The 13,981-nt window shown below is 36.4% G+C and overlaps 1 protein-coding gene across 2 annotated transcripts in view; it reads left to right on the top strand.

Annotated features, from left to right (window-relative positions):
* Window positions 1-1,187: 1,187 nt before the first annotated feature.
* The window catches only part of wash1 (WAS protein family homolog 1), a 47,974-nt gene continuing 35,180 nt past the window's right edge, over window positions 1,188-13,981 (top strand). The window contains exon 1 of one of the 2 annotated variants that reach the window (XM_066724005.1): window positions 1,188-1,320. In XM_066724005.1, coding sequence (XP_066580102.1) covers window positions 1,313-1,320 — 8 coding nt within the window. In that variant the 5' untranslated portion in view covers window positions 1,188-1,312. Of the gene's footprint in view, window positions 1,556-13,981 lie in introns of both variants that reach the window. The other variant, XM_066724004.1, reaches the window with a different exon arrangement.

Here is a 13,981-nt window from a genome sequence, read left to right as displayed (position 1 = left end):
TGTTTCACATGATCGCTTGTGCTGGTGTATGATTGGCTAATGCACAGTGATGAATGTTACACTATGTGTGAGCCAGGAACATGACTAATGACATGTTACTTTGTTGCAAAAAGAACTGAGAGAGTGCACATGCTGAAATTTGACTTCTGTAATTATTTGCTACATTTTTCATTTTTCATTTTTAAATGTTGCTGGAATGTCTGGAAGAGTGTTCTGTATCTCTTATTTACCCCCTGTAACAACACCTACAGACGCTCTTTAAATCTAACTGTGAACAGACTAAAGAATTCAATTTCAATACTTATTGCAAAACAATTGAGATGACATTAACATTGTGTTTCCATCTGAAAAAGAACAGGTCCTCTGTATTGATGTTGAATTTTCAACAGAACACTGATTATATAGCCTACAGGAAAAAAGAAAGAAAGAAGAAAAACAGTATGGGCTTACTTACAATTGTAACTCCTTTTCTTCTTTTACATTATGTATTAAAACATATTTCAATATGCCTTGAATAAGTGTGTGTGTGTGTGTGTGTGTGTGTGTGTGTGTGTGTGTGTTTGGTTTCTTTCATGAATTAATTCTATGATTTCTACAATTGATATGGGCTTTACCAAATAAAAACTTTGACTGAGAAATTTGTAGTTTTGATTTGGTTTCCAATTGATCTTGCCTTACAAGTACTTATCTATTTTCCTTTAATCCCAGTTAAGGTCTTCAAGGATTTGGTCTGTAGGTTTCAATGCACAATGTAATCCAAATTTGTGTCTTCCCCTTTGTACTTTTAGAAAAACAAAAGTCAACTAATACATCAACTTCAGATTCAAAGGTTTGGAGTTGTGCTACTTTTCAATGAAACTTTGATTTCAGGATCCAATGCAGAAAGACGTACTGAAGTATATGGGCATTTTGGGAAATAATGGTTTCCTCACTCAGAATACAGTATGTGAATATATATCTTATAGCCAAAAAGTATTTTAATGTCATTATAATTGAAAAAGAATATTATTTCTGTAAATGTAGTATTTTAGTTCAATTGCTAAATTGTAAACACTGTTAGATCTATATTATATGCTGTCTAATTCAAATGCAGTTGACATGCACCCTAATCATTTTAAAAACTGAATTGATAAAGCAATAATACACGACACAACGTATCACGCAAGCGAAAGTGGAGTGGGCGGGATAGAGCGTAGCTTTCGAAATAGGAAAGGAACGGGCGTTAGGACCATGCGATCAGACTGTCAATGTTTTCATCTCACTGTAGAGAGGGGGACAAGTTAATATAGTAAATATAGTTGAATATCGTTAAATGGTCAGGTAAGGCATACTTTCTTATTGGTATTATTTGCATTTGACTGACTTCATATGAGTGTCTCACACATTAAACAGAAAGGGCGCAGGTTAAATAGGGGCCTGGAATGAGCGGCGAGCCCGGGACTCTCCTAGTGCTCCGTGCGGGATGTGAGAGCATCGAAAGCGGACGCTGCTTTCAGTTCTCCCCGGTCTGACGGAGAAACATGGAGGAGATACAGTTTGACATGAAGCCAGGAGAGTGAGTCGGAGCTTTCATATTCTGCATGTAGCTCTTAACACCAAGGCAAAAAGTTGACGATGCTTTATGTTACTAAGAGAGCACTGGTTTAAAGCAATACAGATACTCATATGCAAAACTGAAATCCGTAATTGTTTATATGATTTATTGTCGCGTTGGAAATGAAGTGTGTGTTGTTACCCAAAAATCAGTTGCCTGCTCTTTACAGATACAGTGACAGTGACTGTGTGTTTAAATGGGCATTATATAGTTTGCTCAGTATAGTTTAATCAGTAATAGATGAGTCTATAGATTTGGTACGAGAAAATACAAATGTATAAAACTATGTAGGGTGATGGGGAACAAATACACGAAACGCAATGCAGTTTCCGCTGGCCTTGGCTAATGCTGCTCAGTACAAGTGTTAGAGCTTCAGACATGTACAGGTTATAGTAAGCTTTCTCACCTGTGGAACATAGCTATTATTTTATATACAGTGCTAATTGACTTAATTGAGAGCACTATATAACATGATTAGATGGAAACTGGTGGCTGTTAAGATGTTCTTGATCTCACTGTGTAGACCATTAACCTCCCTGTCCTTCACAGCATGCCTGTGCACATTCATGATTATTACAACTCCACAGTCACTTAGGCTGATTGTCCTGCCCAGGCACTGGATGCTCCTCATGTGACTCTCAGCTGCTTGCAAACTCTTCCTGTTGACATGACGTAGAAAAGTTAACTTTGATATGCTGTGCTCTGGCTTTCATTTTAAAGACGCACAACACTTCTAGTGCTGCTTGGGCCTTCACAGCATTTAAAAACTGATCTCTTGCTAGTGGTCATAATCCAAGGTGCTGTGCATGTAGTAAAACTAAAGAGTTGCATTTGCTTACTTACACAACAAGTTTGTGTTACTGTGCAAATTCAGTTTGTACTGGCTGTCCAACTGCAATAAGATCTAACACTTTTTATATACAGTATATATAATGTCCCTTTAATAATGTGGTTGATTGGCGTTAGCTAGTTTGTTCTGATCTTGAATCCAAGGTCTGTGGATGCACTTTTTTGACTTGCAGATTGTTTTCAGTGTTTTAATGCTTTTGGGTTTTTTCCTCTGCGTTGGTGGCAAAAGGGTTTTGGAAATTAAGCTCTAAGTAGCTTCAGTGTGACATATGTTTAATTAGGCATAACAAGTTTTATTAAATTATTTATGTAGTAGGCTTCCAAAAATGCCCTAGAGCACTGATGATATCAGTATGCCGTGGGAATAGCATCCCTGAAAACAATTATGTTTATATGCAGGAAGAAACTGTTCTTTTGGAGTTTGTTCGTTTCAATCTGATTACAATTCTGAAAGGTTTAGGTTGTAAACAAATGACCTGAGAAACCATTGTGAACCAGTTTACATGATGAATTTGGTGTTCTATTGAATCAGATTAGACATTTGCTTGGAATGGAAACTTTATGATGAAATCGCTTGACATATGTGCTTGTATGAATATTTTTCAATATTATATTAACAGCTATGTTTTTTAAGTAGCCTCTTTTTGAGAGCATATTTCTCATTTTATATGGCACAATACAAGATAGTCGTGGGTAAAAATAGATCTTTTTGAAAATATTGTCGAAACTTTGTGACTTAAAATTTGCAAAACATAATTTGCGGTGTATATTTTGAGACAAATTGTATTCTCACGTAACTGAGAAGATTTTAATTACCTTTACAAAATAAATAAAGTTCAAAAACTTCATAAATAGTATTCCCTAGGATCTTAGGATGCTGGGGGTTTTGACAAAAAAAAATCATAACCCTGTAATTTGTAATGGGGAGCCCTAGATTAAAAAGTACCAAAAACAATACCCACATTTTGTGCAAGATTTGTATGGCTCTTATGACCCTTCTGAACTGTATTCTAACTGATAATACTTAAATGGTTTACTTGAAATAATTGTATTTTACAGAGGAACACATTCCACTGGCAAAGCAAAGATAATTAGAAGGACCATGAGCAGAGAGAATTCAGTTCAGATAATTTCCAAAGCTTCTGGCCTCTGAAACTAAATATTTCGCCTTGTGCTGCAGCCTCAGAATCATTTGTCCTTAAAATGACAGAGATAACTTTGTTAATGTTTTTTTTTCATCGCAGCCCTTTAAACCAGCTTTTTTTAATTTTAGTTCTTCCGTGCAAAGAGTGAATGAGGAAATGCCTCTTTTACATCAGTGTATTCAATAGTGGTGGGATAAACATGGGGGGAGGGGGTAATTAGGGCTTGATAAACATAAACATCTGGAAAATGTGTCAGTATGGTCCAGTTATTCAGTTTTGAAGGTTATTGTGTGATGTAGTAGACATTTCTTGGCTTAGGTTAGAGCAAAATATGTTTATGACAGTTTGAAACAAGGCTTTAGGAATTGGACAGGATTCCCCACCTATCTATCAGAAGGTTAAGCTCACAACAGCCATTAAGGATGAAGGTGGATCTACACCCAATGAAATATATTGGGAACAGCCTGCTTGGTATGCGTTGTACTGCTACTTTTGGTAATATACTTTAGTGTATGTGTGCCTGCATGGACCACTGCAGTTTAGTAGTAAATAAATATGCCAAACCTTTACACTGTGCAGTAGCATTGATGATCAATATAAAGCTGTTTAATGTCTTCTCTAAATCCTGAAATTGCAATTTTTATGTCTGTAAGTGACTTAAACATTTCTGGCAACACAGAGGATCGGATATTTGAAAATATATCTGAGCTTTATTAGCCAAATAGAGCTTTATCAGCATTTCACTGTATTTGCTATGCCTCCTTCCCTCTCCTTGAACATTGTAGTAAGACTGGATCTGACTGAAGATTACAGATTTCTTAATTTTCTTATTCAGCTCCTGTTTTCTCTGGTCTGTGTACTTAGCCATTGCAAACCAAGTTTCCTGTAATCCTTCCATCCCCAGGCAAATTAGATTTCAATCTGGCCTCACCTGGCATATTTTCTCAGGGTTAGAGGATGACACCCACATGTCCCGTGTCCATCCTTGGGAGCAGCAAAACCAATGCACAGCTCCCCATGAAGTCAAGATAAGAAGCACTGCATGGCTATGAATCAATCTGATGCTTACAGTCAGGTCATGATGAACCATGCCTTTTCAATATGTTATGTCAGTGAGATCCCAGCTGGAAAGGGGAAATGTGGACACAAAAAACAGCTTGTCTGTATACATGCCAACCTCAGTGCAATTCTGACATCTACAGTGCAGTACAGTGTGCTATTGCATTTATAAATTTTAAATTATAGCCTGTCTATTTTAGCCAATCCCATGGCAGGAATGTTCTGTGAAAATACAACAAAGATTAAGGTTGATACATTAGTCAGATGTTTGATAGAATATGCTACTTAAAATTGCAAGAACAAAATCATATGCTTTCTAGCATTACCACATGCTGCAAAGACATTCGTAATTGATTATTTTACATTAATTTCTAGTACTGGCTTGACAAAGATAGAAAAATGTAGAGTAGCAGTGGAGATTTCTTTAGGAATGTACAATTCAATTATTATCGGCAAGAGATTAGCGAGCTATACATTTACACATTTTGCTTTTAGTTACAGGATATCGGAATCATTATGCAGAAAATAACATTTACATCTTCATTTGCTACACTTGAGTATATTACCCTTAATTAAAAAAAACTCTGTTGATGAAATAAATAAATAAAATATTTTCCAGGCTGAAAAGGTATTAGAAATAGCCTAAAGAGTCATTCACAGAACAGTATATTGAAGCATGGATACTCAAACTATGGAGTTGCTTCCCTCTGTATGAATGTAAAATGCTACAGAAAAAAATGCAATGTGGAATAAATATAATTGAAGTAGGTTCATTTTTTAAAATAAAAATAAAAACATTTCCATGCTGTCCTAGTGTTGGGTCTCACAATAGGCAGTGGACAGGGTTATGTTTCTGTAATTATAGTAATAAAAAACAAAAGGCAAAGGTGGCATTAAAGTTGCTATTTCACAGATGTTTCGAAATATAACTACTAGGCCTAGTCCTTTTTTGGTCCTGAATTCAGGTAAAAGGGTAGTTTTAGCCATTTCTTTTAAATTTTACTTGTTTTGTTCTACCCAGCAGTTTCAATCAATCAATAATCTGCTTTCATTGAGTACTTCAATGTTAGTCTGCAACACAAAAGTTCTTGGGTTAAACACTTTAGCTTAACTGGCGTTTCAAGAGGTATTTGGCAGTGAAAATTGTTAGAGTTAGATGCAGTTATAATACTGAGGGGTATCGTTTTGATTACATGCAGGTCTATTGCATACCTGTTTAAATGCATTTTGAATGTCCTTGTGAAAGCATTAGAATAAATACCAATACTCTTTGTTGTGTGATCCAACGACCCCCCCCCCCCAAAAAAAAAAATATATATAATAATAATTAAACAAGTCAATTTGTTTTGCTAGAAGTCCATTTAAAATTCTAAATAAAATGTCATCCTGTTCAAGAAAGAGAAAATAGACAATGTTCTGACATGTCACATGGCATTGTATACGTAAGATAATTGGCTCCTCATTTTCTGTCTTTCCCCTTGTGATGCATAAACCCCTATAGCTACAGCCCAACAAAAGAGCCAACCCTTTTGGCGTAGCGGTAGTGCATGCGTCTTGAGCTCCAGAGATGCTGTGATCGAATCCTGGCTTTGGCACAATGGAGCAGCACCATATCACAGCTGGTGCCCACTTGGATTGAACCCCCTCCCTTGCTATGGGATCAACATTGGCCTAGGTCCTGCGCTGCCTGGGGTCAAGCTTCCTACCATGTATTCATATGTGTGCCACTTGGGGTCAAGTAACCCACGTACAGTGGGGGGGGAAAAAGTATTTGATCCCCTGCTGATTTTGTACGTTTGCCCACTGACAAAGAAATGATCAGTCTATAATTTTAATGGTAGATGTATTTTAACAGTGAGAGACAGAATAACAACAAAAAAATCCAGAAAAACGCATTTCAAAAAAGTTATACATTGATTTGCATGTTAATGAGGGAAATAAGTATTTGACCCCTTCGACTTAGTCCTTGGTGGCAAAACCCTTGTTGGCAATCACAGAGGTCAGACGTTTCTTGTAGTTGGCCACCAGGTTTGCACACATCTCAGGAGGGATTTTGTCCCACTCCTCTTTGCAGATCCTCTCCAAGTCATTAAGGTTTCGAGGCTGACGTTTGGCAACTCGAACCTTCAGCTCCCTCCACAGATTTTCTATGGGATTAAGGTCTGGAGACTGGCTAGGCCACTCCAGGACCTTAATGTGCTTCTTCTTGAGCCACTCCTTTGTTGCCTTGGCTGTGTGTTTTGGGTCATTGTCATGCTGGAATACCCATCCACGACCCATTTTCAATGCCCTGGCTGAGGGAAGGAGGTTCTCACCCAAGATTTGACGGTACATGGCCCCGTCCATCGTCCCTTTGATGTGGTGCAGTTGTCCAGTCCCCTGTAGTGTTATGTTGGGTGTATTTTGATAAGAGCATTTTGGCTCTGAGCTGAAGCACTGATCTAAAGAAGACCTCTCCCCCCCAAAGTTATCAGATTTCCTTAGCTCATCAGCTTGGAACTGGTTTGCATCAGAGTGACAGTTTTGGGGAGGATGCCACCGAGAATGGGCCGAATGGTTTGGAGTCCTGCTGTGAAATGTCTGGAGAAAGGGGCCTGTAGGTGATAAAAACTCTTTGAAGTGGACGAGAGCTGAAATCCCGACATAGAGCTACGAACCCGGGCCACCTGGCATTTCCAAAAGATGGCATGGATTGACATCAGTCATAAATCAAGCCCCCCTCCAATAGCTCCAATATCAATCTTGCTGATTGATAGGGGATCAAATACTTATTTCCCTCATTAACATGCAAATCAATGTATAACTTTTTTGAAATGCGTTTTTCTGGATTTTTTTGTTGTTATTCTGTCTCTCACTGTTAAAATACACCTACCATTAAAATTATAGACTGATCATTTCTTTGTCAGTGGGCAAACGTACAAAATCAGCAGGGGATCAAATACTTTTTTCCCTCACTGTAGCTACAGCCAGCACATGCTTCTTGTGCTCCAGATATGCTGTGATTGAATCCCGGCTTTGGCATGGCGGAGCATCACCATATCATTACACTCTGTACCAGCTGTAGGGAAGATTAATGAAAGAATGGATTATCGTCTCTCAATCATCTTGGGAAGTCTGTGCCATGCTGTGTTAGGACTTGATACAGTACAGTGAGCACTTGACTGTACCAGCTCAGTATTTTCCTCAACACAGCTCCCTCAAGTACTTTAATTTTGTTTGTTTTCAAGGCCCGGATCACCTGAATCATACAGGCCTGTTTCATACCATAGGAGTCATTGATCAGCTCCATATCTTCTTGGTGTCATCCATTGTCAGGCTCTTCACACACTATGTATTTCCTACAGTATACCCGACTTGTCTTCATTTTCAATTGAGCCTTATGAAATGCCACGGCATGTAAAAAACACTATTTAAAAACGTTCTATTTAAGGAGAACTTAAGAGAGTAATGTCACTCTTGCAATGTATCAATGACCATTTAAAAGCATAGTTTTCATTTTAAACCGTGAATGTGGCTGCCTTTTAGAGCTGTAGAGCAGAGATAACCTTCAACCTTTGTTCTTTCTGGGACCATTTAAATTCACACTTTTTGCTGCTTGGTTTTGGGAGACGTGCAGTTTTCTTTAAAATGTCTCGGAACATCAAAGAGTCCGTATCTGCAGTCCTCGGGGGGAAGCCGTGCAGCTGCAGTTCTGCTCTCTGCAGTAGGTCTCTTAGTGTGCAGTTCCATTGTATTTGTTTTTTTCCCCCCCGGAAAGATTCTCAATTAAAATGTGATACATTTGTAATGAGGTTTCTGGTTAAGGCAAATTCTGCAAGTGCTGCAGTTCCTCCCAATGTACCTGTATGAAATCCAATTCCCTGCAGATTTCTTTTACTTTGTAGTTACTTACTTTATTATTATTATTATTATTATTATCATTATTATTATCATTGTGTTTTTCTTTTTATTTATTTTTTACAGCATATGAATAATTTCCTAATAGGCTTGCCATATAAATGCCATTTATACATTTCCCAGTATATAATAGTTCCCTGATTCATAACATTCAAATTAAGACATTTCTGTATTTGCAGATATTAAAGTACTTTTAATCGGCCTCTTAGTGCATTTCCTTCATAGATTCAGACTTGCATTAAAGCAAGGCTTCGATCCAAATGCCAAGTTATTGGAATTTGATGGCAGGATACCAATGGCTTAAGGCAGAAGACTGGCAATCAAAAAATATAAATATAAAGTATTGTGACTTACATTTTAAATAAAGTAGCCTATAGTTTGCCTATGCTGATGACTGGGTGCAGTTGGGTGGATTTTATATTCTCTAGAGCACTGGTTAATAGGCAGACTTTCCTCACTGATGTGTTGAAGAGGACTACATAGCTGTTTTAGATGTTAAGTACCTTCCAATATGGCATTGTCTGTGCTCCTATTGAGTAATGTGTGCTTCTGTTATTATAAATGTAGTGTCAGATCATCCAGGTGCACAAACGCAACAATGTTGGACCAACTTCTCATTCCACAATCACACAACCTTTTGAATCAGCAGCTACAGTCTCTCTTGATCCATGAGTGGAATTGGACACCTCAGGGATGTATTCTAGCTCTGCCACGTAGCCCTGTAGTGCCTAATGGATGCCACAACTTACCAATTTCTGCAAAAATTAAACACACATTTTTAAGACAATAATTCGTTTTAAAATATCTTATTTAGAAGTCATTAATGAAGACCTTAATTTTTGTTCTTGTTTTGCTTTGGTGTTTGTATTTTCGTGTACGCTAAGGATTCACTGTGTTTTCATGCAAAGCAAATGGATTTATAATTTATATTTTTTTCACTTTGGCTACAGGGTTTCTACAGGGTTTCTGTTGAAGTGTGTAGTGAAAGCACATTGAGCCGACCCTTACTGCTCAGCTTAATGGTTTTTAAATGTGTATGAAACAGAGCGTTCTTTCAGCATCTTTATGTCTCTAGCAATCACTGGCCAGCCACTGAAGAAGCAAAAAAACAACATTAGTGTTTTGATAAAGGAACACAGTTTTTGCTACTTAGCTTTGTACTGTTTAGGATACGATCAGTATCAGGTGTAACTAAACAGATTTAAAAATCCTAATCCACGAGAAACCCTAAGGGCCTGAAAGTTGGTAAAGGATTTACTAGTGTGTGGGCAGTAGGCTACATGTTTATTAGAATTACTGTAATATAATTAGAGCTTATTTACCCACATGACACTGTTCCAACCCCCTTCTTCCCATCAATGATCGTAATTTGAATTAAAACTGCTGGTTTTACTCATACATCAATCATATACCAACAGTGGAAAATCAGGTGCTAAATGAAGACGGGGCATACTTGCTTTTGGTTGAGGAGACTGCACACAGTGTTATGGCAGCAGTAGAGAGCAGTCCAAGGAGCAGAATTACTCTCTAATAGTTCAATCTTTTTATTTCTATCATCATGAAAACTCTAACCAAGGGCATAATTTACTCCGTGTTTATTTATATCTAGAAAGCCTTTCTCCAGAATCCATTCATATTGTATTCATGAGCACCAGTGTGATGCAAGTACAGGAAAAAATTAAAAAAACACATGACGTCATGACATTTTGTCAACCAGTTCTTTTTTTTTCTGTAGCATTCAGCATCCTGTATCAATCACAGTTCCCTCTGCCTAGCTTCCATATTAATTTAAATTATCCTTTAACAGGCCCCACTGGATGGTATTTTTGTTTTGTTTTAAATCACAGTAATACCATGAGATTAGTTGGGCTTTTCAAACATACAATTGGTTTACTTAAGGCTCATTAATTATTAAATGCTGTAATAACTTACTAAAGAAATCTGCCATCCAAGAGCTCTAGTTATGAATTAGCTTTAAATATTAACTCTTATTTGTTAAAATATATATTTAATGTATGTATGTATATAGTTTTTACTATACCTTATATAATTGTATTTCATAGACTGAGAGTGACATTTTAAGGGTATGCAGTGCTTTGTTACTAGAGAGAAAGTGCTGGACTTCTTGCTTATGCACTGAAATTAAATAATACTTTAGTAACAGGCTTGTAAAGACAAATTTGAATCTAAATGAAAGGTCTGAAATGCACCAATAGATTTTTAGTTAATAGATAAAGTTTAGTTGACAGAAGTAAAGAATTAACTCAATATAATAATGGGTTTGTTATGTTTTGAAAATAATGTAATTAAAAAAAAAATTAAAAACAAAATGTCATTACAGTAAATAGTGCAGTGTCAGTGTGGTAATTTGTTCTTCAGGTTTTAACAAATTGAACAGTTAGTACAACATTCTTGAAGCCAGATGTCCTTTGATTCTGTACCTTAGATTAATTGGACATATAATTAAGTCATGCGAGATGAATCATTCATTAGTACTGCTTGTTCGTATTGCCATGGATTGGGATTATGCAATGTTTATTTTTCACTGCTTTCAATGCAAATATATATGATTTAATTAACTGGCTTCTTATATTATCTCAAAGCTGCAGGACTGCACTTGATCTAATATGTTGACAAAATTGAAGTTGCTAGCTTTAACTGGTGATATATTGCTTCTTACAGCTCTTGATGGATGTTACAAAGATAAATTGCTGTGTAGTCTCTAGATATACCATTAAACATTGTATTATTTTCAGAAATCTGTTTGATAGCCTTGATCAGAATTCTTAAAAGACAATCAAAGATTTAAAGGGTACATCAAAGTTAAGTTGTGTCAGTTACAGAAATTTTGAAATTATTTATATTTTCAAGAACTGCCCCCAAAAATAAGATATCTATATAAGGTTATATAACCATATTTTGTGTGCATTTCAACACTAGCCTATTTGTCAACAAGCTGTTTTAGTTTATCGGGGTAAGTGTTGATCATGTGTTGTCCACCAGTTATAGTCAAGGAGCGATCAATCTTGATAGAACCAAAGACATTCTATGAGAATGTTGAATATTCTTGATAAAAGTCAACATTCTAACTGTGCTCACGTAATAAAAAGTTATGAAAAAAAATATATTGCTCATGCACATTGAAAAATTAAGATTACACTACTGGATAGATTGGTTACACAAAAAGGCAATTGTAGTCAGCAAGTACTATTTTCCTGCCAAATTTGGTGTTTAAAAATATCAGTTATTTTGTTGCTTAAAAACGTCTGAATAATTTGTTCTAACTAAAAGAAACTACTAAATGTTTAAGAACATAAGAACCTATCATGCTTGTTTGGTGTCCATTAATAACTAAATGATCCAAGGATCCTATTAATATTAATATTTCACAGCATTGATCAGGATAAGAGCCCTGCATGGACCTGAACCATGCCAAATAGCTAGCCTACATGATACAAATGGCTACCTTAAATGGCTCATCAAAAAAATGACAATGTCTTGACACACATTCTTGACACACATTCTAGCGATTCATCAAGCGTGTTTTTATAAAAATGTTTTGATTTGATCTAATTTTCATTTGAAATCATTTAGGAATTGAGTTTTTGTTCAATTCAACCTTTGTAGTAACACTTACATGTATCATCACTGAATACTCGCTTGATCTTGGTGCTTTCCTGGTTGGTTTCTGCACTCTCCAGAGAAATGGCCTCTTTCTCCAGTAATATCGCTTTGTATACCACCTTTCTTTTATTCTAATTCTTCTTGACCTTTTGGCAAAGTTCACAATCATGGCAGTGTATCTAGAGCAAGTGATAGGACCAGTGGTCTACTACAGTATCTTTCTGAAGGCTACAGTCAATGTTCATTTATTGGGGCTCCTGATCATTCATAATAATGTATAGAACTGAGACTTGTTTTTGCTTGTCTTCAGGGACACCGAAGAGCAGTACTAGCAGCTGAATATCCCAGTTAACTTGCATCTTGTGAATGAATACTGGATATTACAACAACCACCGAAAACTGCAAACAACCAGAATTGTAGTTCTGCGAAAGCTTAATAGATCGGTCGCCATGAACGCAAAGCTCTAGCTTTCTTGTCAATAGCAATTATATTTAACTCCAGGCTGAAATCAATGGGGAGGAGAGATCTGCGCACGGAAAGGAGTGACATCCTTCACATTAACTCTTTCAAGGAACTGAACTAAGGATTTCTGGGATTGTGTTGCACAGCATGACAACATTGTTTTTGAAGAGGTTAGCGGTACTGCAGGCCTGAGAAATGGATGTAACTATATTATGTGTGTTCCTTATTGTGATCATGCTTTGTTTGTGCACTTAATAGGCCTGTTTGGTCTGGAACCAGTTTTTTTTTTTTTAGCTATTAGTATATTTATAGTAAGGGATTAATTATGCACCACCTTTCACCAGTAACGTTTGAAATGCCTTTCTAGTTAAGACAGAAATTTCAGCAAGATGACAGTGGAGGGACTGTACTGTAACAAATTCATTTCAAAGGCTGTTACTTGTTAAGAAATACCTTGCAGCTCTGCTGTATTGGAACTGTACTGGACAGTCCTTGACCAAACACTTTTGTGTGTACATTAAAATATAGCCTATATATTGTATTTCTATAGTGTGGATCCCTTTTATGTTTCTTTTGACAAAAGGCTGATTTACAATCCTATTTCTTATTTTTCTTTAACTTATGAGTCAATGAACATTTTACAACCAAGGGAACTCTCCTCTGCTGACACTTGATAGTAAATCCAGACGCTTATCTATTTCCTTCTCTCAGGGATAAGGGATGTGTGTTCTGTTTTTTATTTTTTTTTCCTTTTCAAGTGCTTGCCAGAAAAATAAAAAAAGAGGTTGTGTTGATGTAGCCTACATAGATAAATATTGTTCCCAATTTTCTTTTTCTTTTCATGTAGAAAATGGAAGTAAATGGGTTGTGAAATTGGTGAATTAGACAATGCGGAAATTAGGTCAATAAATTGCTTCATTTTCACCAAGTAAATTTAATTTCCGTGAATTAACTCCTTATACTGTAGTTAAATAAGCATAAAATGTATGCCTGTGCTCAAGTCGTTCGAGGGTTAGTTTGCTAGGCAGGAATCTGAAAGTAATTCCCAACCTTTAGGGCTTTATCAGCATTTAGTTTTTAATAGAGCTTTGCCACTATGATATCGTATCTGCAAAACCTGTTTTTTTGGTGATGCCTGCCTTTCAGACATTTTTAATGAAGAAAAGATGTCTCCCTTTTAGTATAGCCGGATAAATCTATTGGGAAATGCTGCATTAGGAATCCCCATATTTTATTTAAAAAAAAAACAAAAAAAAACGGACAGCATTTTAGTCTGTATTGTGCAAAACAAACTGATGTATGCTTGGTGCTCATTAGCATAGGGTCTTCCCTTGATTAATTAGTCCTGTT

Source organism: Amia ocellicauda, chromosome 15 (genome assembly GCF_036373705.1).
Source record: "Amia ocellicauda isolate fAmiCal2 chromosome 15, fAmiCal2.hap1, whole genome shotgun sequence".
NCBI classification, from domain to species: domain Eukaryota; kingdom Metazoa; phylum Chordata; class Actinopteri; order Amiiformes; family Amiidae; genus Amia; species Amia ocellicauda.
Note: the sequence above shows the minus strand (reverse complement) of the source record. Positions and strands in the feature narration are given on the sequence as shown.